This window comes from Aplidium turbinatum, chromosome 9 (genome assembly GCF_918807975.1).
Source record: "Aplidium turbinatum chromosome 9, kaAplTurb1.1, whole genome shotgun sequence".
NCBI classification, from domain to species: Eukaryota; Metazoa; Chordata; class Ascidiacea; order Aplousobranchia; family Polyclinidae; genus Aplidium; species Aplidium turbinatum.
Window position 1 is genome coordinate 1,123,166 of NC_137480.1, and position 27,775 is coordinate 1,150,940.

At 38.8% G+C, this 27,775-nt stretch overlaps 1 protein-coding gene and 1 non-coding gene across 2 annotated transcripts in view; one reads left to right on the forward strand and one right to left on the reverse strand.

Annotated features, from left to right (window-relative positions):
• The window catches only part of LOC145776950 (importin subunit alpha-6-like), a 77,645-nt gene that overhangs the window by 15,474 nt on the left and 34,396 nt on the right, over nt 1–27,775 (forward strand). The window contains exon 2 of the mRNA XM_082588198.1: nt 1,291–1,381. Within this exon, the coding sequence (XP_082444324.1) occupies nt 1,291–1,381 (91 nt within the window). The remainder of the gene's footprint in view (nt 1–1,290; nt 1,382–27,775) is intronic.
• Nucleotides 11,902–12,003, reverse strand: LOC145777813 (U6 spliceosomal RNA). The gene has a single exon (XR_014290385.1). It is a non-coding gene; the product is annotated as a U6 spliceosomal RNA (small nuclear RNA).

Below are 27,775 nucleotides of genomic sequence, written 5' to 3' on the forward strand. Positions count from 1 at the left end.
TTTTTCGACATCTAGCGACGTTGAACCATCATAAAATAACGTTAATTGTTCAAACAGGTACCGGTAACAAATTAATAGCTCCCTGCGAGATTGGCTCGATTTATGTTTATCCTAACATAATTTCGGCACAATTGGGATACTGCGTGCGAGCAACACAAAGTCTGTTGGATAAAGAACTAGTCGGATATCATATATAAATCGGAATCATCAGATGCTGTATCGGAGGATGAGGTTGTAGCGTCGTCACTGGAATACTTGAAGACGCAAAACTGCCCGTTCGTGAACGCGCAATGCCATATGATCGGAAGCATTATTTTACTGCCGAAGAACCATTTATCCAATTTTGTTCTACTTTTTTAACTTGACCCCTTAGCTTTTCTAATTCCGATTTGTTTCCGTCATAAAATTCTTTATAAATTTTGTAAAATACCACACTAACTTTTTCCTTCTGTTCCCTCTGTTTGATAACCTATAACAGGTAAATTCTACTTTTCAACTGTATCCTTCACCATGATTTATATTCGCAACGACACCGGTAAACAATAAGCATTCGATGTAACAATAACTTTTTCGTAACAATTAAGCCAGTATTTACAAGGTTGCAAACTTTTTACAGTTTACAAGAGCATTGTCAGCGCGTAAAATAGCTTGCGTGATGCTATTCGCTACCGCCGTATGAAACACGAAGAATAAACGATTAAAATTTTGTTTGTTTAAACTTTAAAGCATACGGCAATTGCCGCCGCAATCCAAGGTTTGCTAATTTCGAGGGCTGGACATTTTGCTAAAAAATCGGTCAATGACCGATAAATGACCAAAAAAAAAACCCAGGTTCAGTTGAATATTGCTGTTGAATTTAGAACTTATATATATAGGCACTTTTATCTTCTTTTCTCGTCTGTTGCTTTGAAGGAGAAAGAGAAAAAAGTACCGTGCCTACCTATATAGTGACGTCATGACCGGTCAAATAGTGTTTCAGATTAAAAGACCGGAGCCGGTCAAATAGCCACTGCCTTTCTTGCAATGCAGCAGCTAATTTTAATATATACATACAGTATTGTGAATATAGTCTTTCTGAGGCTATATGCACATGTTCACTCAAGCATGATGCATTTTTTGCTTACTTTTCTCTTCCTACAACAACAAAAAAGCTGTGTTTATTAGTGGTACCTCTAAACTCGAGACGTTTCCAGGCCTCGAAATTTGTACTTTTTTTCGGCGGTCAAGCATATCCTACCGGACTGGCCCTTTCAGCGGACATTTAATATCAGCCTACCTTGAAATGTACAGGTATTTAAAAGACGCAATGTTTTGTTGGATGAAGAGAACGATGTGACTGAACGCATTCAAGATGAAATGGTTCATTCCACCACATCAGGAGGTTAGTATAGTAATTATTTGATTGAAACTGGAGATTTCATATCTTCAAATACTCTGCATATCACACAAAAACACTGCTCTGTGTGAAATTTATGGTGTTTATTTACAGGTCTTTTAGATGCAGACACCAGACAGTTAGGCGTCGGTCAAATAGGCAAAAATCACTGACTTCAACCACCATTCGTTCAAGCACATGACTAGGGAACTGTGTCCTGAAACCTAGTGCAATTCATTATTACCACAGCAAACTAGCAGCATTAGGCTAAAACAGGTCATTAAAATTACATAATTATATTTAACTCTCTATGACAACTTGTAAAAAGTTAGTAGAATTCGGTACACGACAACTGGGCGAGCCAAGGTGGGCGACGGCCAAAGTGGGCGACGGCCAAAGTGGGCGACGTGTCAAGTGGACGACGGCCAAAGTGGGCGACGGCAGCGAAAGTTTAGCCGGTCGGAACGGTGGTGACATATATAATTTATGTAGTTGCTTTGTGGCGTCACGGTTTATCGTGAAGCTTAAGAGAATAAAGTCATATTTTCTGTTTTAGATCATAAAATATGAATTTTTATTTTTACTTTAAAATGCAGTTCAAACAGCTCCTGTAGACATTGAAATTTGATAATTTGTGGAAGAGAGGCGATGGGAGTTTCACGATGTTAATTTGCATTGTGACATCATCTTGACACATTATTTTGCAACACACAAACCAGTCTCTGAATATTATAAACACTTGCGTTAGGTCACTAGGTCAGCCAGTGCTGAGATCTTAACTACTAAGTAGCTGGTTACGTGCATTAGACATTTGAATTTTGGCAGTGATTTTCAAGCGAAACCGAAGTTTTTTGTTAGTTGTTCGAGTGTGTTATTGTTCAAAATAGGCCTACATGTAAAAACTTACATACGATTCATTAACTACGGAGATTAGCATAAATTTGATGCTCTAAAGATAAAGTCATATTTTTCAATTTTTAGGTCATAAAAAATGGCCCTAGTAAGAACTGTCAGTCACAATGTGTTCCGTAAACTGCTGATGCGGCTACGCAGCGTCTAGACTAGAACATTCGGATTAAAAAATATCAGTTGACAGTTCGTACCGAAGTATTTTTCTGACTTGTTTGAACCGGTAGCTGAGTATCGTTCGAAACTCGAAAGACGCTTTCGATTGTGATGACAACTACGACTTGCCTTGCATGTATTATACGAAGTATTTCAATTTGTGAGCACCTTCTTCAGAATGTCGTGGCCTACATATATATAGGTCACCAATCGAATGATTGTGGGACAGACGCATGCGATCAAAACAAAGACAAATGTCTGTAATCCCAGACCATAATCTTATGTTTAAACGTTGTACTGCAAACAAAGACGTTGAATCAATATAAAATAATATAGTTTCGGGAGAGAGTTTGCTTTTTTATACCAAAGACAGGCAAGACACAACAATACCACAGGGTTGAGCATTACAACAGTATATATTTTTTACATATTTACAAAATAGTTAACATTAACAAAAAATGTTAACTATTTTGTAAATAGCTAACTGCTCTTGGCTGATGCTGAGCTGCGTCGGAGTCTGCCTCGCTTTCTGACCTAGTCTTATTCTGAAACGATCCCTGTTCCATATCTAGAAATCTAAAACCTCAATTGCTAAGGTAACAGGGATCAGTAGTCAGTAGATGTTACAGAAAATATATTTCGCACTTATTCAGTGCATCGTCAGTTCTGATAAAGGGTTCTGAATAAGTGCGAAATATATTTTCTGTAACATCTACTGACTACTGATCCCTGTTACCTTAGCAATTGAGGTTTTAGCTATTTTGTAAATATGTAAAATATATACTGTTGTAATGCTCAACCCTGTGGTATTGTTGTGTCTTGCCTGTCTTTGATATAAAATAATGCAATGAAAAATCTAAACAACTTTTAAAAAATTGTTTGTTGGTCTGCTTTGTTAAGTCAACAGTCATTATTAAGTTAATAAGTCATTACTATTCACTAGGGCAATTTTTTTATGACCTAAAATTTGAAAAATATGACTTTATTTTTAGAGCATCAAATTTATGCTAATCTCCGTAGTTAATGAATCTTATGCAAGTTTTTACATGTAGGCCTATTTTGAACAATAACACACTCGAACAACTAACTAAAAACTTCGGTTTCGTTTGAAAATCACTGCCAAAATTCAAATGTCTAATGCACGTAACCAGCTACTTAGTAGTTAAGATCTCAGCACTGGCTGACCTAGTGACCTAACGCAAGTGTTTATAATATTCAGAGACTGGTTTGTGTGTTGCAAAATAATGTGTCAAGATGATGTCACAATGCAAATTAACATCAAACAGCAAGCGCTATTACTAGGCTACAAAAAATAATGAAAATGTTGCTTCCAATGCTTCGTGAAACTCAGCTTCAGCGTGAGAACTCTCATTGCCTCCCTCAAATTATCAAAGTTCAATGTCTACAGGAGCTGTTTGAACTACATTTACGAAGTTACTAGGGTTCAATCATTGTATTTTAAATTTAAAATGAGAAGTCATATTTTATGAACTAAAACAGAAAATATGACTTTATAACTTCTTAAATTGACCCCGTAGCAACGTCGTTGTTTCACTGTTATCGGTTTGACAACTTTCTTCACCACTTAAAATTATGACTTTAAAGACTTTTAGTTACATCTTTCGATAACGGTCAGGGAGTATTTTGAACAATAACACACTCGAACAACTAACAAAAAACTCCTCAGAGACTAGTTTGTGTGTTGCAAAATAATGTGTCAAGATGATGTCACAATGCAAATTAACATCAAACAGCAAGCGCTATTACAGCATGCTTCGTGAAACTCCCATCCCCTCTCTTCCACAAATTATCAAATTTCAATGTCTACAGGAGCTGTTTGAACTGCATTTAGGAAGTTACTAGGGTTCAATCATTGCATTTTGAAGTAAAAATAAAAAGTCATATTTTATGATCTAAAACAGAAAATATGACTTTATTCTCTTAAGCTTCACGATAAACCGTGACGCCACAAAGCAACTACATAAATTATATATGTCACCACCGTTCCGACCGGCTAAACTTTCGCTGCCGTCGCCCACTTTGGCCGTCGTCCACTTGGCACGTCGCCCACTTTGGCCGTCGCCCAGTTTGGCCGTCGCCCACTTGTCTCGTCGCCCACCTTGGCCGTCGCCCACTTGATTCGTCGCCCACCTGGTCTCGCCCAAGGTGGCATTGCCCACTTTGTCTCGCCCAGTTGTCGTGTACCGGTAGAATTTCATAAAACTTCACATTTCCAGTTTTTTTCACTTCTATAATTTTCAATGTTTTGTTACTTCAACACCAGAGGAAGCTATTGAAAAATCTTGTTGCAACCTTAAACTATTGTCAAATTTGATGGTGGTTACCTGATTACTATGGCTGGTCAAGATCCTATGATCATTTTCACTTTTGTATGCTTATGGAATCCTGGGTCTGCTACTATTCGGCGAGTCCGATTCGGCGAGTCCGATTCGACTAGTCCGATTCGGCGAGTTCCCTATTCGGCGAGAGCCCTTTTCGGCGAGTGCCCTATTCGGCGAGTTTTTGAAATTTTTTTACGGTAGCCTACCCGATAATTTCCTTTCAATCTAAGCTGTAGGAGTGTAGGTCACACATTTGTTGATCCAAACTAATCATTTTAACCATAGGCGCCTAAGCCGTGGGGGCCAGGCCCCCACGCATATTTCCGCGTGGGAGCAACTTTTTATGCGGCATTGATACATAAAACAATAGATGAACTAGCGATCGGCAGCAGAAAAACATTTTTAAATGCAAACCGCAACAGCTTCGCAGTAAATAATCACTAGAACGAGTAGCGATGCTACAATCCCACCCCAGACAAAAAAATCTGTCATTTTTACGTTGATTTAACGTCTGCAGACGTTGAATCAATGTAAAATTACTGATTTTGCTGCCTGTGACATAGTAAAAATCTACCATTTTGCGTCGATTCAATGTCATCAGATGTTGAATGCACCCAAAAACAACATAATTTGCTACGTTGACGCAGCGTGCGTTTAACTTAATGCGCTTGCAAACAGCCTCGCTGTCGCTTTCGAAAGTCGAAACCTCTGCAGAGAATTGTCGCGGCAGTGAATCGGTTGCTGTGAAAATGAACTTGAAGTCTCGGCCCTAGGTTACCACTAACCAACGTAACAAGGGCTGGTACAAACCGCACTGCCCACAGTCGCACAAGCGGCATAATCAATACAACAACGGACTCGCGCAAACTGCATGGCGCACACACGACCGTTGCCATAGAAACCCGATCAAAGGCGGGGGAATATGCGCATCTTTTGTTTCATCTGCAACACGAAAACGGGCGTATTACAGCGAATTGAAACTTGAAAGCTGGTCAGCCATAAGTTGCGATATTGTAGTGAAAAGGGAGCAGTGTCAAGTCGAAAACTTAATCAAACGTCTCTCTGTAACTATTTTTCAAGGGCTGTTTACGGATGTCAGCAACTTTTAAATTTATTAAAGGTGACGTGCTGTTGAATTGATGTAAACATGAATGATTTTGCTTTCAACAGGTATATTTTCAAGCATATGATCACGTTAGTATTTTCATTCCATTTACAGTATACCTTTTAGTAAACCTTTTCGTCTCTTGTTTCATGCTAATAAATCTAGTTCGTTGCTAAACTTTATGTTGTGCTTAGCTTAAAGAGTCGCAGTCCATCAACCGCTAGCCAACGCAGACGCATAGCATGTGTTTTGGTCGAGCTTTGTTTATAATAATTAACGGTAGGTCGAACGTAGCGATAACTCCGAGTGTGGCAATAAAAGCAATCCTAGTGTGACGACATAATTACGTCATCCATCTGCGTGACATTTCGCCGAAATTACCTTGCTGCTGATGAAACACGCTTTCGCCCCCACGGCTAAAAAAATAGTTAGGCGCCTATGATTTTAACTATTCAAAAGTACTAACTTATAGACATAAACATTATTTTTTTTGTAACATTTTCTTCGTTTTATTTTTCCTTCATATCTTAAATTTTTCTGAAGGTGATGCAACCTTGCCAAATTTCTTTCAACTCAGTAACTTACTTCGGTCACAAGCACGTTTTAACGTTCGCGTTTTGTCGCTTCTACCTTTTTCTACACCTTTGTTATGTTGACGTGAATTGTTTTTGATATCATGATCAGAAATAAAAACAACTGAACTGACATGACGAATTCAAGCACGTTTTAACATTCGCGTTTTGTCGCTTCTACCTCTGCTATATTGACGTGTATTGTTTTTGATATGATGGTCAAAAATAAAAATAACTGAACTGACATAACGAATTCAAGCACGTTTTAACGCTCGCGTTTTGTCGCTTCTACCTTTGCTATGTTGACGTGTATCGTTTTTGATATGATGGTCAAAAATAAAAACAACTGAACTGACATGACGAATTTTAATTTAATAGTTCAAACATTTTCTTTTTATTCCTTTCTGCACGATTTCAACGTTTAGCGACGTTGAAACGATGTAAAAACGGCAATTGTAATTAGGCTACGGTACCCGATAATTTCCATTCAAAAATTTCAAAAACTCGCCGAATAGGGCACTCGCCGAAAAAGGCTCTCGCCGAATAGGGAACTCGCCGAATCGGACTAGTCGAAACGGACTCGCCGAATCGGACTCGCCGAATCGGGCCATTCCGTGGAATCCTTGCCCATTTTGACAACTGTGCTGGTTAGGCTAACTAACAGATAATGCCTCAAAATAGAGTTTTTTGAAAATAACTTCATTTTTAGACATTTTATGGCAAAATGTTCTCTTAAGACAAATAGAAACATGCTTCTTCTGCTTCTTTTGATACCAGGTTTAGTTCTCTATGACCATCGGCTAAAAAGTTAGAGCACTTTCCAAAAACTTGACCTTTTGCGACCTTTAGTGCGATGTTGCTCGGCCACTAGAGGGAGCAACTGAAAATTTTTAGTGAAACAGAAGGTTTTGGACAATTTGCCAACTTTTTGGAGGGGCCACTTTTTCAATTTAAAAAAAAAGTTTTTTTCAGCCCACCCTATCATCAGACAAGTGAAAAGTCAGTAAACTGGTCGGACTAGTGAAAACGGGGAGCAACTAGTCTGGTGGGCTAGTGAAAAAAAAAGTTAAGATCGACCCCTGCAAGTAGGGCAATACTTTTCACACAAAATGTTATAGGCCTATTGAACAGAGAAATATGTTGTTTTGTTAACGCACATGCATTTATTTGTTGTTAGTCATGGCTTCAGTCAATGAAGCTGCTTTATCCGGCATTCCGGCAATGCTTTTCACACAAAATGTTATGTTGAACGGAATTTTTTTTTAATGCCAATGTTTGGCATTTATTTGTTGTTAATCCAGGTTTAATCCACTATTTGTGGACCCCCACGTTAGTTTGTTGCGAGTGTTGTGCGTCCTTTTTCGCACTGTTTAGTTGTCTGTAATTGTGTAACAATTACTGAACGACCCGGAAGCAACTTTTGAAAAGGTACCATTATAAAATCCCCTTACAACTTGGTTTGGTAATTACAGAAGAAAAAAGAGCAACAGCTGCGGTGGGAATCAAACCCACGTCAATGTAATTACTAATTACTACCACCGCCCTAACCCAATGCGCCAAGCCAGCGGATGGGGAACGGATGACTAAACTGAGCTAGAATATTCGTTTTCCTTTGTTGCTCAGAGGGGATTTTTTTATGGTACCTTTTCAAAAGTTGCGACCCGGAAGGCAAATAGCAAAAGCTCTCACATGCTTAAAATGTAAGACTTAGGGCGGAATTCAGAAACCAGACTTAAGGCGGCTTAAGTCTGTCTGGACAAAAGTCTGCGTTAAGCGTCGATTTTGCGATTCAGAAAGCAGACTTACGCTTTAGCAAGGCTTATACTCGGCTTAAAAGCCGAAAGATATAAACCAACTGCGGAGGTGGTTTAAGCCTCTGTTGAAGGAAAAAGTGTTTGGCTAATACTGTAGGTATTGAAAGTAGGAGGTTTGTTACAGCATTTTTTTAAAAAATATACCATCTGGTGCAAAGGCCACGAGACTTTTTTGATAGTTTTTAATGTGAAACAGGTGTGCCTGTTATCTTAGCTTGGTTGCAGGCAGAGTTTCGGTCTGACAGTTGGCTTGATTGTTGAATAACTACACTTCTTTCAGACGCTGACAATAGTAGGTTACTAGTGTTATTGCTGGTGGTGTAAATTTTGAAATGTCTATTTTGTGTTGTTGAATAACCAGACGCTGACACGCAGTTTAGTAATACTGCTTCAGTCTTCGAAATTAGCCTCGGCAATCGGCAATTGCTGAGGTGATTGCCGAGGCAGATGCATGAATCACACATTAGCCTCGGCAATAAAAATGCCGAGCGCTTGCAAGGACCACAAGATTACAAAAATAACCCTCATTTTCTTAGACCACACCAGACTAGGAGGTTGATTCAATCTTACTATTGCTTGATGTTTTTATTTGGGTTACTTTCTGCTTCGCCGGCGCTTGGACACATGCCCAGCTGGGAGAATTGAATCTTTTATAGAAACATCACCCTATTTGCATTGATTCAACGCCAGTAGACATCAAATTATTGTAAGCATTTACTCCTTATCGCGCTTCGCCTTCCGTTATCTCGTCCAGCTGTATCAGAAACAATCGCGCCGCTTTCACAACGAACCACACAACATCAACATACGTCCAATACATGTAAGTAATAGGTTAACGCGTTAACTTTTAGAGTGAGCTTTGTTAATTGCGGTTTGTGATAGATGTCTGGTTGCGTAACAACAACAGGTGCAATTTTATGCGCTGACAATGCCCATATTCCCTGTATCGCCACTAGTTTGAATCCCGCCCCAGCCGAACAAGCTGCGCGCTCACGCCAATCTACCACTCAGAGCCAGGGTTCTGTAATTTTCTGTTCATACGCGATGCGCAATGGTAATCTTGACGAAGGGGAAGCTCGGGTTTGCATTGAAATGATGGACGTGCTGGATACATTGCAAGTTTCGTTGCAAGAACGGATGAAGCAAATCACGCAAGACTCGTTTTTTACTGCAGTGGCTACCGTCCTGGACACCAAGTCTTACGTCAGTCAAGAGATTGAAAATATCCGAAATGCTGCAAACCGAATCATGAAACAATTTTCATCTGTGCTTGAGCAAAACAACTTTAACCAAAGCCGCATAGGTGAGTCTATTTTCATCAGTATTGGTTTACTAGAGATAAAAAGATGAACAGCATTCGGTTGACGTTTTATATGTTTTTTTAACAAATTGGTAATTTTTTTTAAGTAGCTGGTTACTTTTATGACATTTTTACGTTGATTCAATTCAACGTAGTGAGACGTTGAATCAACGTAAAAATAACCAATTTTTGCCTGTGTGGGGATTTTGCCTGTGGGTCATCTCTGGCAAGATTGTAGCGAAATAAAATGGTTGTTCCTGATCGAAATACCACACTTTTATAGATTCCACGTCTGACGATGTTGAATCGACGAAAAATATTGGCAAATAAGTTTACTACAAAAGGCATTTATCAAGTTGTATTTTCTTTAGGAATTGAAGTCAATCTGGCTGTCTCGCACGTGCGACATTTCTTCTCTTCTTCCGAGCCAATGAAAGTATGGAAGCAACTGTTTATGCTACGAGACAAGCTGCGACTCCACAACGTTCTGCAATTATATAATTGAGATATGCGCCGTTTTGCCTCTTTCCAATGCGGAAGTTGAGCGTGTGTTTTCTTCATTTGCAAGAATGCTCAGCATTTTATATGGAGTAATAAAATTACGTATGACAAATTGATAATCTATATGTATAAAGATTTACCAATGAAATGTAATTTATTGCGTACTTTTTGGTTTACACTGTAGCCTACTAAATCAAGGATAAATGTATAAAAAATAGTTAGGCTGTGTTGTTGAAACTGTGTTATTCTTTTCTCTTGAATGCGTCTCAACAATGATAGCCAAAGAGCACTAATGCGAGTGCGATGTGCAGGAAGAGACATTCCTCCCAGTCGATATGCTACAGCCATAGATTTGTTCCTTAGTCAACACCCTAATGGACAGGCTACGGTGCGACGGAGCAAACAGCTAACCACATCATCTTTGGGTGTCCCATCTATTCCCCTCCCAATGGAATAACAGGCCTCCGCACACTTGACGATCTGACGAAAAGTTGGCTCCAAGTCCTTCCATAAAGCACAACATTGCCTTATTTGGTGGTTCAGCAGGAATGTAGCTCAGCTTTACAGCCTTCAGTTTCACGCTTCATTACCTCAACCAAAGAGTTGCTATAGCAATTTCTCTTTCGCGCGAAAACAAAGAGGCTTAATGCGGTCTTATATAAGTAGCGCGTAAGGCGAGTTTCTGCATCGCAAATAAGCTTCTCGTATAAGCCTGGCCTATATAAGTCTGACTTACGCATAACACTGACTTATTTTGAGACGCAAATCTGAATTCCGCCCTTAGTTAAATACAACACAGTCAACGTTGTTCGTTAAGGACTAAATTTGTGGATCAATCAAGCAACAATCACACCACAAAACAAATGAATAAAGAGAACGAAAAAGTGCACAACAGCTTTTGTTGTCTGATTATTGTTGACAACTTTCTTTTTGTACTCCACAAATTTTGTTTCACGTTCCCCTAATAGAATGCAAAACTGTTTACGCTATTCATCTATGAAATTAGGAACAGAGGAATATGAAATAGGGTGGAGTGAAAAAAACTTTTTTTGTCATATTAATAAAGAAGGCTGTTAAAAGGGTGTCATAAGGTCTAATATTGACTTTAAAAATATTTTTTTGACGTGGCACCCAAAATCGAGCGTGCCACCCAGCCCCATGGGTCACTCAAAGGTCAAAATTCATGTAAACAGCGTAACTTTTTTTTATAATGCTCCTAGAAAGCTGGGAGTAGGCTTAAAAGTTGCAGAACAGCTATGTTCCTATATGCTCTAAAACAGGGGTCACCAAATGGCGACCCGCGGGCCACATGCGGCCGCCACGCTGTATCGCTGCGGCCCACGGAAGGTATCAGCGTACAAGTATAACCAAAAATACTTTTCTTGAGGGACTTAAAGAGCACGAAGGCAAAAAATACTTTCCTGGAAGCATATTTTCGCATTGCATACGATTCCACCGACCGACCAATCAGATTATAGTTCTAGGTGGGGGTTGCTTAAAGTTATTCCAATGCGATGTCCAGCCACACTGTCCCAGGGGTTGATTAAAACGTCTGTTTTCGAATTTTGAAATTGTCTGTGAGCATAGGGTTGCTTATTTTAAGTTTGCAATTGTCATGTAAACACTAGTGCGAGTTTCACTGTTATTGTGTTTCACGAGCAGTGTTCCTTTTATGCAAGTTTTTGTTGGCAGAATGGGTCGGTGTGCCAACTCAATTTATAATAAATTGACAATATATTACATTTAAATTTAGAGACTTTTTCTGATTGTATTATGAAAATATTTAGCTTAGTAGGCTACGCCTAGTGCAAAACGTTTTCTTTTTTAAGAAATATGGAACGCTTCACGATTTTGCGTGTCATCCTTGCGCAGGAACCATGCTAATCTGTATCGTTCCAATTATAGTATATGTACTGCCGAAGCAAGTACTGCAAAATGTTGTTAATCAACAAATTCTTGCCACGCTGATGAGCACCGCAAGTGACAGTTGTCTATAATAAAAGAAAGACGGTTTTATAGATTCTCACAAAAAAGGATGAAAAACCAACTCATTGCTTTTTTCGAGGGAAGACTGTTCATAAATTACGATTTTTCGGTGATTTTCACAAGCGTTTGTTTCATTTTACCTGGTGTGATGATGTCTAGTTTAGCGTTGGTGGTGCTTTCAACATTTAGTTGCAGAATGGTCACTCCTTGACCTACAACAGCTGGTGCTGTTCGCCCTGACAAGGGCGCTGTGCTTGGTCTGGAGGTGCCATTCTGATGATTGTTCTTCCGCATAACTTTATAGCGACAGTTTTAGCAAGTTTAGTTTCCCAAAGTCGGTACTTGCGGGGGCGGCCACGTGGAGGTACTTGCTTTCGTCGGCAGAGAGTGCTGCTTGTGAGTGTGGTGAAATGCAGACGGCAGCACACATTATCAAGGATTGCCGGCTGTACAGACCTCCTCATGGTATGGAAGGCCTAGTTTCCATCGATGACGACACCAGGCAGTGGTTAACCAACGGATGCCCTGACATATAGCGACAACACGAGAGAAGATGGTAGGCCTACCTGGTTTTTTTTTCCCTGTTATTGGAGCCTATTTTTTGCTGATATGTTTGCAGGTCACTATTGTTGCCTGTATTGCGATGTGTCAAACATTTCCTTGTTTACTGTTAATTACTGTTAACTGTTTACTGTTAACTGTTAATTGCAAGATATCTTTTGCGAAGCGAAGTAACAACACCACTCTTGCTTGGCGATGAATATTCTGATGAAACCGCTCGCCTCGCTATTAGTGCACAAAACAAGTGGCCTCTATTTATTAGGCATTGTTAAAAAAGTCAAAAGTGTTGTAAAAGGAGCTTGGCCTGGCAGTAGCGTTGTTTGATTAACTTTGTTGCTACGGTATTCTAACATAAATATGAACAACATGTAACGCTGGATACTGGGTACGAAATGCGTTCTTTTCTAGCATAAGAGTCAACCTACTTAACATTTTATTAGTGCGGCCCGCCACAGCTCTCCTTAGTGCCAAAGTGGCCCGCATGCAAAAAAGGTTGATGACTCCTGCTCTAAAAGAACATTTTGTTCTAAATGCATCTATTGGGCAGATATTCCAAAAGAAAACGTATTTTTTCCATTTTCGGGGGCAAATTCAGATGAAATAGCATTTATTTGATGCTTAAATACATTTTTTACTTCACTTTGTTCAATTATTTTGTGTGTTATTATGGAGTCTACATAATTGGACAGATGGGTACCTTGGCTATTTTAATTGAATGGTTATGGTTGGGTGCCTAGTTTGTTGGTAGGTAGGCGACCATACCGTCCTTAGCATTAGCATATTGTAGCGGACTTGAAGCAAGCGAATACTATCTTTTAATTTGATATTGTTATGCATTCATCAATATTATAGAGAGTTACTTACACATTGAACAGGATATTTAGAAGAGCACATATCTAGGTATTTAAATTAAAATAGAAAATGCACATCAAACCATAGCTAAGCCACAATTCGACTGATCTGCCACCATCCCCAGCCCACAATTGAACAATTGTTCAATCTGCAGAAAGTTTAATTTAAAGCAACAGTAGCCAGCTTCGAGGAAATACATGCATATTGCATATAAAACAGTTGTAGTACAGTAAAACCATAAAAAAGTGTTACAAGAATAGTAGGTATTTAAATCATCATAATATTAGTCCATTAAGAAGCAAAATGTTTCTTGGTGTCGAAGCGTTTCATTAAACACTGAGAGTTAATTTTTGCCTGATCAATCCGTCATGTCTTTCATAGCCAGCAACTGAAGGCGATGCCTCGGTAACAAGTTTAATGTGCCTTTCAACAGCTTGACTATGATAGGCTATGGATGTTGAAAGCACAATGGGGTGGATCTTACTTCTTCAAGCTGAACATCATTCAAGTGTGTGATTGCCTGAGGATCAGAGATGTCAGCCACGTTTAAATTGACCATTTTAAAATATTTTTTTGCTTTAAAGTTTAGCTTTGGCACCAAGAATTTCTTCAAGCTGAACATTATTCAAGTGTGTGATTGCCCGAGGATCAGAGATGTCAGCTTCATTTAAATTGACTGTTTTAAAATATTTCTTTGCTTTAAAGTTTAGCTTTGGCACCAAAAATTGTCGCACATCAACATTATCGTTGCTTGATTCGTCTTCACCATCTGATTGATCAACAAATCCACCATCAAAATCACCCATATTCATATTTTGAGTGGCCACTACATCATGTTTTTATGGCTTTGGATGGAACGACAAAAAACCCGGATACCTTTTCTGGAAAAATTGGAAAGGAGTTAAATGGAAGTGTATCTGATTGGCCAGATTTTAACTCCTTTCCAATTTTTCCAGAAAAGGAATTGAAAGATGTAACGGATTGATCAGGCAAAAAATTAACCCTCGGTGTTTAATGAAACGCTTCCACACCAAGAAACATTTTGCTTCTTAATGGACTAATATTATGATGATTTAAAATACCTACTATTCTTGTAACACTTTTTTATGGTTTTACTGTACTACAATTGTTTTATATGCATGTATTTCCTCGAAGCTGGCTGCTGTTGCTTCAAATTAAACTTTCTGCAGATTGAACAATTGTTCGATTGTGGACTGGGGATGGTGGCAGATCAGTCGAATTGTGGCTTAGCTATGGTTTGATGTGCATTTTCTATTTTAATTTAAATACCTAGATATATGTGCTCTTCTAAATATCCTGTTCAATGTGTAAGTAACTCTCTATAATATTAATGAATGCATAACAATATCAAATTAAAAGATAATATTGGCTTGCTTCATTAAGTCCGCTACAATATGCTAATGCCAAGGACAGTATATGGTATAATAGGCCTACCTACCAACAAACTAGGTAACCAACCATAACCATTCACTTTAAATAGCCAAGGTACCCATCTGTCCAATTATGTAGACTCCATAATAACACCCAAAATAATTGAACAAAGTGAAGTAAAAAATGTATTTAAGCATCAAATAAATGCTATTTCATCTGAATTTGCCCCCGAAAATGGAAAAAATACGTTTTTTTAGAATATCTGCCCAATAGATGCATTTAGAACAAAATGTTCTTTTAGAGCATATAGGAACATAGCTGTTCTACAACTTTTAAGCCTACTCCCAGCTTTCTAGGAGCATTATAAAAAAAAGTTACGCTGTTTTCATGGATTTTGACCTTTGCGTGACCCATGGGGCTGGATGGCACGCTCGATTTTGGGTGCCACGTCAAAAAAATATTTTTAAAGTCAATATGAGACCTTATGACACCCTTTCAACAGTCCTCTTCATTATTATGACAGAAAAAGTTTTTTTCACTCCACCCTAATATGAAATAGTCGTAAACTCGATCCAAACTTGTTGCAAAATTAGTTTCATTAACAACAACAAAAATAAATATATCCTGATTTAAAAGAATTTTATAACATTTTTTATTCAAACATCCAAGTAGTCCTGCATCAGTGATTCTCAAGCTTTTTTGAGCAAATCTGAGTTTGGTGAACACCTCGCGACCCAAGATACAGATAACCTGTATTTAAACAATTACCGACATGTACAGACAATTTCAGTACTCTACTATTTTTTCAATCTATGGTTGCTATACAGTAGACAAAACATCGACAACCTGACTGATTTTGTTTACTTACTCTAGGCCAGTAGTTCCCAACTCGTTTTTAAGGCGACTCATTTCCATAAAAAATTCAGTTCGATAAAATCTTACAACCCAAGCAAGTTATCGTAATATTTTAAAAGCCATACAAGATTGCGTTGCAAACAAATATCACTACAAAAGCAGTAACTTTTTTTGAAAATAATATGTTTATCAAATCAGTAATGAGATAGCTGTGCTGGCTTGCTGTCAATGAGTTTATGCAGTCGAGGCGTTATTTTGCTTAGGCATAGCCGCATGTCGGCTTTAACTTCCAGCCGGTTGCGCTGTTTAGTTTTCAATACACAATCGCGCTAAACCCAGTCTCACAAAGCCAAGTTGTTGCAAATGGAATTTTATTTTTGAATCACTAATTTTGAAACTGTGGGATACACTTTGTAGCCTACATGGAAACCCCAAAGTGGATGTTTGCAGAATCTTTGGGGTAGCTGTTCCGGACAATTGTTCACCAAATCAAACGTCACATAAAACCGTTATGGTCTACTTAACCTAGCTGGCATCTTACGTCATGGCAATTGCTAGAAAATGTCCAGAGATTGCAATATACTTCGTAAGACCTGTAAAACATTGCACCTGTAGCATTGCATTCCACAATCTCTCTTTAAACACCTGTTAAAATTGCTTCATAATGCAGGCCTCGAAATTTACGGCGGACATGTCCGCCGTCACAGCATGTGATGTCCGCGGGAAGTACCATCTAGATCGGTCAACCGAGAAGTACCATCAATATTGTCCACCGAGAAATAACACAGGAACTAGCGATAGAAATCGTCATTACGTAGCACGAACAATTGTTGCGAGAATATACTGTAATTTCTGTGCATTCTAGCACGCATCCAGAAAATGTGAATACTGTATCCCTTAGCTTCTATTCAAGCAGGAAGACTTAGATTTTTATGTTGCTTCAACGATTGATGACGTTGAATCAGCGTAACAAAGGTGAATTCTTTGCTAAGAATCGATGGGAGTATGTACTCCTACACTAATCACGTGCAACTTTGTTCAAGTCATACGTCACAATGTTTGGCTTTGATCTCCGAGTAACGTTGATAAGACAAGGTTGGTTACAAAGTTGGATTATAGGAGTAGACTATTACAGCAAGATGCAGCAAAATTTGTTAAGTTTTGGTATTAGGCCTACAATTCTTGAAAAAATACGTTTTCAGAAGATTATTTTTTCGGTGTTATCACATTCAGATGAAAGGATTCGGTAAATTTATGTTACAACTTTCCCACGAAGATATTATGGTTTACCGCTGTGACCAGTAGCCTATTTGTCTTTGCAAAAGAAATACGATTTGCTGCTTCTGTCATTGTATATCCATAGGCTAAACCAGTGCTTTTCAACCTTTTTGAGAACCATCGGTTGCTGCTGAATATTTCTGGCAATTTCAGACCAGTTAGGCACAACTTCTTGCTCCAAAGCTCTCAGCATTAGGCCATCAAGTGTCTCATCAAGAAGACAACTCCTTTTCCTCGTTTTAGTGTCAACTAGTGCACTAGTTGGACATGCAAAAAAAACGTGACATTAAAAAGTTAAAAAGTTTTGAAATGTGGTGTCACAAAAGACTATTACGCATCAGCTGAATGGAAGGAAAAACAAATGAATTTGTTTTTCAAACAAATAAACGATAAATGGAGTCTGATAAACAACATTAACCTCAGAAAATTGAGGTATTTCGGACACATAGTAAGAAGCAACTTGTTGGAAAATTCAATGTTGACTGGGATGGTGCAAGGCAAACGAACAAAAGGACGACAAAAATGAAATATTTGGACAATATCAAGCAAATTACAGGAATAAAAAGCATCCCGGAAGCACTAATAAAAACAAAAGACAGAACAAAATGGAGGTAGTTCATAAGGGAGATCACAGCTGATCAAACATGATCAATCTGTTGAAGAAGAAGAAGTGCACTAAAGCCATTTTTGGCCAAATAAGTTGTTTTTTGTTTTGTACAAGAACTTCTAATGCTTGGATGGCCAGGTCTTTATAAGAACTATCCAGAACTCCTATCCAAAACGCAGCGTGTTTTCCGCGATTGAAAAATACTTGCTGGCAGAAATCGGTTTTAAGAGTAGGTTATGACCCAAAGGTCGCGGAGGCTCCTGTTCACCGAAGGGCTTCAAAACCCACAGCTTTGTTTGTAATGAATCTGCCTGAAGTCTTAGAAAATAAGATTTAAAACTAAATCACAATGAGTAAGTTTATTTGAATTATTCTACGTCAGAAAAAGTAAAAAATATGCACAATTTTCATCCGCACTCATCCGCACTGCAATTTTTTTCATTCGCACAAGTGCGTACCATCCCACAGGTTGAAAAGCACTGGGCTAAACTGTTCTGCAACATGGATGGAAAGTTGAGGCAAATCTTTTCCAACAAATGGATCAATTATCCAATTATTTTGGCTATTAAGTGTTAGAGATTCTCCATACTAGTGCACAAACATTTTTTCAATCTGTTTCAGGTGTCCAATTATGGTTTGCTTAATATCAACTTTTTGCCACAAATATATTGCGTTAGCTGAGGAAATATATTATACTCATCTCTGGTGATATAATTTTTCCAGAATATGAGTTTTTGTGGTAAGCAGAAACTTTTGCGGCACGACCAATCATCGTAAAACCGTTGCCTTGCATAGATAAATTTAGAGAATTCAGAGAGTCAAATCGGCAAGGTAAGCAACTTTTGCGTTGAAATCTTCTTGCAAAAACTTCTTGGCTAATCTCACACAGTTCTGTTGCCTCAGGAAGATAGCAATCTCTTCCCGCAAATTACAAACTCGCTTCAGGACACGACCTCGTGACAAATATATAGTACTCCTGTGTGCAGCAGAAATGCTTGATAACAATCAGAATCCATGTCAGTGCACAAAGACGAATGCAAACGCCGATTTAGTGGACTTGCTTTGATGAAGTTTACACACTTCACAACATCATTCAACACTTTGTGCAGCTCTTGAGATAGCTTTTTTGCAGCGAAGGCCTCTCTGTGGAGAAAGCAATGAGTGATGAGTCCATGCAGCACTTGGGCCTTTGTCTTTGATGCGTTTTACCACATCAGACTATGTGTGGCTCAACGACGTCAACGTGTGGAAAAATTTGTCATGGTTTGTTCGACATAGCGTTCGTGACATATAGTGCACGTTACAATGTATAGTATGTATTACAATGTAGCCTATGTAAATCCCGTAATTTTGGCAAGTTAATTTATGTTTGAGACTGAAATTTTTGTTGTACATTTATATACTAATAATAATAACAATAATAAAAACGAAAACTGTTAAAACTTCTTGCACCACGATCATGCTACAAAGCTTTCCGATGTCTCTACATGAAACACTTCATGACTTGTGCTTATATTTTCTAGTTTTGTGATCGATCTTTTCACGTTTTAATTTTTTTTCATTGTTTTTTTTTTCGCCCAAAATACAATATGCCTGAAAAACAAGCAACCCAAAAATATAATTAGGCGACCCAACTTTGGGTCGCGACCCATGCGTTGGGAACCACTGGTCTAGGCTATTATGTTAAATCGTTTGGTTGTATGTTAAATAAAGAACCCTTGTATAACTTTTCATCCTCGATAACATCGAGAAACCAGAAAATGACATCACCGTCCATTTCATTATTTATACCGGTAACCGGTTGTAGTGTGGTCTACTATTCTATTTTGTGCCGTTTCTTGGTACTGCAAAAATGCCCTCGTTTTTCACATGCTCCGTGTCCTTCGTCTACAGATGTCTGTTTGACTTTCTCTTTTTTAAGGATTCATTTAACGATATTTCATAGCACAACCCACAATAGGGCTTTTACAGCACCAGGATCGCAGTTAAAAATGAACTCCAAACTCAAAAAATAGTTCAAAAGTATTGCATTGTGAACATACAGTAGGCCATAATTCACGTTGGCTGTGATTTTCTGAAGGAAGTTGCTTGAATGCCGGCGAACTACTTATTGAAGCAATAGGCTAATTCAGTGGTTCTCAACCTTATTTCTTTTGTGGCCCATTTTGTTGCACAAAAATTCTTATGGCCCGTTAATTGTTTATGCAAGAAAAAAATGCAATAATAGATTTAAAAACAAAAAAAAAACAGCAGAAAATGTTCAAAAACAGATTATACCTTGCAGCAATGAGATGCGTGCTCCTGCATGTTAACCTTCTTGAAAAGACACAACTATTGTCAATTTCTCCCCACAATAATAAATCACAAAATAATACTAAAACAGATTTGCACAAATTTCAGTAGGCTACTGCTTTCAGTTAGGCTATGACTTGATTGTAATCACAAAGTGGTCTGTTACATCATAAAGTGTTGTAAAAACTCGACGTTGATCTAATTCTGAGTTATAAATAAATTAACCATTTCAAAAAATTATTTAGATAAATTTACATTTGATTTACATTTCTTCCCAATTCCTTTCAACACGATATATTCCTCCCTTTAGGTTCTCCATACGGAGCCAAGTGGCTCCCTATAAGAACCACACTGTTGTAGTTGCTTGAAATCAACATTCATATATTATGCAACAGACAGCATTGATTACGGTTTACGGCAGCAAGTCTTTTAGGCGCAGACAGTTAGGCGCCGGTCAAATAGGCGTGCACACTGTGGCGTCGGGATATTTAGGTGCGGAACACTGTGGCGCCCGTTCATTTAGGTGCTATTCCTAGTAACGTCTGCAGATTAATCAATCATTCAATCATTTTATTTTTCGTCATTAACGCATCCGGGACGAAAAAGATACTAACTACAAAAATCGATACAAACCTACCAGCACGTTAACGAACGGGAAAAGGTGGCAAAACCTTGAATTGTATCTGCTTGGCAGGTAGGGCAATGCTTTTCACACAAAATGTTATATTGAACAGAAAAATATGTCATTGCTTCCGTGAGTGAAACTTCTTAAACCGGCAATGCTTTTCACACAAAATGTTATCATCATTATCGGCCATGCCTAAATAAGGCGTCGGCTACCGTGAGTCTCCACAACGATCGATTGTTCATAGTTCTTATTAAGTTTTGAAAATTTTGGTTTGTCCATGTTGAAAGATTTTTGAAGATTTCCAAATGTGGACGGCTGGATGGTGGACGCTCCCGGTGCCTCTGGCCAGGAAGTTACCCCATCATTGCCGAGTGTTCAATTCCGCGTTTGCGATAGACATGCCCAATAAATGAAAATGTTATATTGAACAGAAAAATATGTTGTTTTGTTAATGCGTGTGCATTTATTTGTTGTTAGTCATGACTTCAGTTAGTGAAGCTGCTTTATCCGGCAATGCTTTTCACATAAAATGCTATACTGAACAGAAAAATATGTCAAGGCTTCTGTTAGAGCTTCTGTGAGTGAAGCTGCTTAAACCAGCAATGCTTTTCACACAAAATTGAACAGAAAAATAGATTGTTTTTTTAATACGCGTGTTCGGCATCTATTTGTTAGTCCATGTTTGCGTCGGCGAAAGCTTTATCAATAAATTATTCAAGTTTCCGAACATGACTTAGTTCACTTTTAATTATAACTAGACTAAACATCAGTAAAAATATACTGTAGCCTATATTCAAGCGGGTGGTAGGCTTGAGTGAAAAGTAACTTAGTTTTCAGTCAAAACCTCGACTAGCTGCCAAGCTGATACAATCTGCAGACTTTACTAGGAATAGCACCTAAATGAACGGGCGCAACAGTGCTCCGCACCTAAATATCCAGACGCCACGGTGTGCGCGGCTGCGCGCCTATTTGACCAACGCCTAACTGTCTGCGCCTAAAAGACTTGATTACATCACCCATCACCCTTAAAACCCTTGATTACATCACGCCACCAAAATTATTATTTTAATAATTAGAATGGAAATTACCATTCTGCAGCAAGTTACAGCTGTAACCGCTGGGTTAATTGATCTTGATAAGAGGAGCCAAATAAATACTTATGATAGAATAATCTAGTCGATGTTGGAATTAAAACAACTTGATAAAAGAAAAAAAAAAGTTTATTAATAAATTGATTTGCAACAGGCCAGTTTTGGCAGATTTAGATCGTCCCTGCACGACTCATTTTTTGACCTATTGTGACCCATAGTTTGAGAACCGCTGTCCTACATTAATGATATGTTTGCTGCTGCCGGCAAATTCTCCCACAAGCGAGGGTCTATCAGTTTTTACAGTCTCTTCAACCACCACACTTACCAGATGTTAGGGTTGATTTTATCCGGTTTCCTTGCACTGATATCATCTCTCACCAACTTTAGCCATCTGTTCTGTTCTTATTCAAATTTTCTTCACCTGGACAGACTTAGCTGTCAGTATTAGATTTCGGTTTATTTGTCGGCCAAAGTGCAACAGCAAGGGTGGCAGTTTTTGTGACTTTGTTCAAATGCATGTTATACTATTCTTTTTAGAATTTTCTGAGCACCCAGCCCTCGAAATTAGCTTCCATCTACGACGGCAAAACATTGCCGTTGCCAAATCAACAAACCCTGGATTGCGACTGCATTAAAGCCGTATGCTTTAATGCAGTGGTTCTCAACTTTTTTGTTTTGGCGGACCCCTTTTGGTACCTTCGAAGCGGTCGCGGACCCTTAGAAAATTGTATCTGAAATTTTGGTATATCGATTCTCCTACAATAGAATCAAATGTTTCTTAAGTTTCGAAACGACACACGTGGAAGAATTTGTTGAACTCGCTGACGATTGATGACATTGACGAAATTGTGTTATGAGCTTTATGTTGGCACACAGCATCAAAAATCAGCAGGCTAATCTATATGCTAATTTAATGTTTTTCTATAAATTTTATCAAAAATCAATAGAATTTTGCGACCGTTACAAACAATTTCTCCCTTTTTTAATTTCTAATCAATATTAATTCATTATAATCTTTGTCATTGCAAAACTGTGAGGGGTGATAGACTGCTGACTAACGTTTGCAATTCTAAGTTAAGCATTGATCAATAGACTGCTGTCTCAAGAATTAAGTTGAACATATAGCCTTATTAAAAAATTTATTTATATGATACTTTTTTAGTTAAGAAACCAAACCTTTGAACTTTCTAAAGACGTCGTACTAGTTTGTTGGGAGGTAGGCTACAGTTTGAAAATCACGGTAATACACAAATAAAGCACAACCTACCAATTTTTAAATTTCTTAATTTATCAATCATGCTGCAAACTCGGAAACTTTCACGGACCCCCTGAAATTGCTTTGCGGTCCGCGGACCCCCGGTTGAGAACCACTGCTTTAATGATTAAAGTTTAATCAAACGAAATTTTATGCGCTTCTTCATCGTGTCACATGGCGGTAACCCAGAGCATTACGCACATAGGCGCCGGGTTTTGAAAAACAGGGGGCAAACTTTCTAGCCGACTCTTCTTCATCGTGTGTCTCACGGCCGTAGCCCAGAGCATCACGCAGGCTCTTGCTCTATCGTTGAACTCGGCCAAATCCTGTGCAGAGCACCTTGCTTTTAGGTCAGGGCATTCGAGTAGATGTTGCATCGTTTGCTCCTGTCCGCATTTGCAACTTGTGCTCCCCATGGAATACCCCCAGTGTCTCATCAAGGTTATACACCTGCCAATACCAGTTCTTAAGCGGTTGAGGCATCGCCAATACTTCCACGGTTCACGTTTTCCGGGAGGAAGGCTCTCCATGGGTGTGAGCTCCATATTGGCCAATGTCGGTCCGGCTGCCAGTCTCTCCTGCCATAGTTGAACCCGCACATTGGCGGCGACATCGTCATGACCTAATGGGACAACTGAAGCAAGGAAACTTTTTCTTGACTTCAGACGCCTGTGTGCTGGAGTTTGGCCATACAGTGGGTGTCTCAAATCCATGTCCTGACAAGATGTTTCCTTTCTGCTGGTCACGCTTCTTCTGATGTTGGGGGGAGCAATTCCAGACAGAATGTGCAGCGACGTGATGTTGGTTGGTTTGAGACAACCTGTAATCAGACGGCAGCTTTGGTTCAATATGGGGTCAATTTTCTTGGCATGTGCTGAGCGTTTCCACACTGAGCAAGCATATTCTGCAACCGAATAGCATAAGGCTAAAGCAGTTGACCGTATTGTGTCAGGGAGGGCACCCCAATTAGAGTTTCCGAGTTTCTGCAAAATATTATTTCTAGAAGCCACCTTAGCTCTTACTTTTTCGATATGGGATTTGTATGTGAAGGACCTATCTAATTTGATACCGAAGTATGTGGGATTGATACAGTGTGCCAGTTTGGTTCCATTCTAGGAAATGTTTAGTTGGCGTGATGCATCCCGGGATCTAAGGTGGAATGCGCAGACTTGGGTTTTATTGGCGTTGGCACGCAGGTGGTTGTCCGTGTAGTATGTTGTCAGCCCATCCAGAGCATCGCTGAGTACTCTCTCCGTGGAAGTGAAATGTTTGTGTTGTGTTGTTATACACAAATCGTCAGCGTATATGAAGCTTCTTGTACCAGGATGGATTGGTTGGTCGTTTGTATAAATGTTGTACAAGATGGGGGCTAAAACACTCCCTTGTGGTAGACCATTTTTCTGCTGTCTCCATCTACTATTTTTGCCACAAAAATAAACATAGAAACGGCGATTGCTAAGCAATGATTGTATCAGCTTAGTGAATCGAAAGTTCTCGGTGATATTGAGGATCTTTGATATAAGGAGACGATGGTTGACAGTGTCACACGCTGCAGATAGATCTACAAAGACAGCTCCAGTGACTGAACCCTCTTCAAACCCATTCGCTATGTGCTGTGTTAGATTCAAGAGTTGTCCTGTGCAGGATTTACCAGGTCGGAAACCTGCTTGTTCATTAATGAGTTGGTCTTCTATGAGACCAACATTAACAATATCTAGCCGACTGATTGTTTACATTCAAAATGCTGATGTTTGTTTGTCAGCATTAATGTTTTTTTGCGTCTATATGCCATTGTATATCGCCAAGCTTTAAAATGTAGGCTCAGGCCTCGAAATTCACGGCGGACATCAGACATGTCCGCCGTCACAGCATGTGATGTCCGCGGGAAGTAGGCTACCATCTAGATCGGTCGTATTTGTCCGCCGAGAAATGACACAGGGACTAGCGATACAAATCGTCATTGCATAGCATGAACAATCGAACATTGAACAATTGTTGCAATAATCTAGAAATTCTAGCGCACATCTAGAACAGTGGTTCTTAACCTTTACTAACCTGCCGAACCCTTATGCTAATCTGCAAGCTTTTGTTGAACCCCAAATTTTCGCTGAGTCACAAAAACAAAAATCTACCACATTTAATAGTAATACATTACTGTTAATGAGATTTCTGTTGTTTTTCTGAGACCAATAGTGAGATTCGAGATTTTGTCTCGGAAACAGCAATCTTCATGTCATTTTCGCATGCAAGCCGGTTTAGTTTTTTTGCTCTAACAACCACCAGAATAGAAAACGCATGCTCGCATAAAAATAAGTGGTTATGAATGGAATGAGAACTTCAAGGGCAACTTTTGTAATAAGAGGATAACTTTCCATTTGTTGGTACCAAAGCGTTTGAAGATTTGTTGTGTTGAAGTTTCTTTTTCTGCACCTCGCTTTCTTGAAGCTCGATAATGTCATCCAAGTATGAACTTTCTACACAATCAGTGGGGCGTGTGTTAATGTTTCAGAGGACTTTTGCGCTGAACCTCTAAAACAGCTTAGTCGAACCCCAGGGGTTCAATCGAACCCTGGTTAAAAACCACTAATCTAGAAAATGTGAATACTGTATCCCTTAGCTTCCATTCAAGGAGGAAAACTTTCCATTTTTACATTGCTTCAACGATTGATGACATTGAATCAGCGTAACAAAGGTGAATTCTTTGCTAAGTAAGAATCGATAGGAGTACAGGTACTTCTACAATCTACACTTATCACGCGCAATTTAGTTCAAGGTTTACGTCACAATGTCTGGCTTTGATCTCCGAGTAATAATGATACGGCAAGGTTGGTTACTAAATTAGATTATACGAGTAGGCTATTACAGCAAGATGCAACAAAATTTGTTAAGTTTTGGTATTACAGTAAGAAAGAAAAGACCCAAGGAAAATTCACTTTCGCTCACATGACACGCAAAAATAAACTTAAAGAAAAAAGCTTGTGAAACTTTGCACAGCAGAAAATAGTAGCGTTAGTGTAGAAATTTTCCATTCCTGCCCAGAGCATTGTGACGCAATAAGCCACACGACCTCGTTCGGTGGAAGTTAATCAGTTATGTGACGTATCGACCAGCTACACGGCGCTTTGACTCTTCAAGCGCAAGTCGTTGGTATGATGAAAGCCTTTCGGAGTGACTTTACTGAATTTTTAAAAAGCCTAAAACCGTAGTTATAGTTCTGAAATGGCGAAGAATTATTATCAAGATAAAGTGATTAAGCATGACGATCGACGGCTAAAACTGGTGTCACTTTGAACTTTAGCTCTTAATACGCAGAGATACTAAACTGAACAAACAGCAAACCGCACCTCGTTATTGACACTCCCAAGAAAAAACAAAGCAGAAGAAATCAAGAAAAACGTTTTTCAATCATTGTTACTATGCTTAACGGCACTATGCTGGCGTTTATCAGCTACCGTACTTCTGTTTCTTTTGTTATCTTAGGAGCAGCGCTCTTGTTGCAACAAGTACCGGTAGATCTTTTAATTGAGATCGATCCGCAATGAAGGTCAAACTAACGCAAATCTGAACTTAGAAACATTTGATTTAGGATTTTTTTTTTAATAATTTGCGGGGGGGCAGCCACCCTGAGCTAAATTTACGGGGGGACGTTGCCCCCCTGGAGTCAGCGCCTATGATTATGCAAGCTATTTTATGCGCTGACAATGCTCTTGTGAACTGTAAAACGTTTACAACCTTGTAAATACTGGCTTAATTGTTATTCTTTCATCGAATGCTTATTGTTTACCGGTGTCGTTGCGAATATGCATCATAGTGAAGGAAGATACAGTTAAAAAGTGGAATTTACTTGCTATAGGTTATCAAACAGAGGGAACAGAAGGAAAAGTTAGTGTGGTATTCTGCAAAATTTGTGAAGAATTTTATGACGGAAACAAATCGGAATTAGCAAAGTTACGGGGTCAAGTTAAAAAAGTAGTACGAAATTGGATAAATGGTTCTTCGGCAGTAAAGAAAAATAATGCTTCCGATCGTATGGCATCGCATGTTTATGAACGGGTAATTTTGCATCTTCAAGTATTCCAGTGACAACCTCATCCTCCGATACAGCATCTGATGATTCTGACTAGTTCTTTATCAAACAGACTTTGTGTTGCTTGCAGTGTCCCAATTGTATCGCGAAATTATGTTAGCTTATACGTAAATCGAGACAATCTTCTCGCAGGGAAGCTATTAATTTGTTACCGGTAACTGGTTGAGCAATTAACGTTATTTTATGATAATTTGACCTCGCTAGATGTTGAATTAAGCAAAACAAACATAAATTTCTTATTGGGCATGGTTGTTACGCATTATAACTCGCCGGAAAAGTTAAATTGATTTGTGCGGACTCGAACGTTGAATCAACCCAAAAGTAACTTATTTTTCCCCCATGAGTTATTTAACGTGAATTACCTTATAGCGTGTGTATCGCGTTGCTCGCTTTATCGCTACTTTTGGTATTACTACAGTACTGTACATCACAACAAATCAAACATTGTGGTCGTGATAGACTACGGTACTCTAATATATTTTTCGCTTCTCGTTTTGCATGTTTTGGTACAATTTTTCATAATAAACATTCTCAGCAATTGCCGAGGCTATTTTAACTTTTGCCGTTTGGCCTCGGCAACGTTTTTGACGAAGTAAAAATATGCTAATTTTGAAGACTGTGTTAGTCTTCACAGCAAGTAAAATAGTCCGAGGTGAGGTCTTGGTGCGATGTTTCCGCTGATTAAACTCCCGTTGCAAGTAAATACCACAGGAAGAAATTTTGAATAATTTTTGTCCTATTTAAGTGCTCATTTTGCGACGGCATTTTTATTGCCGTAGCAGAATGGCCATTATGACGTTTGCAGCAGCATTTACCA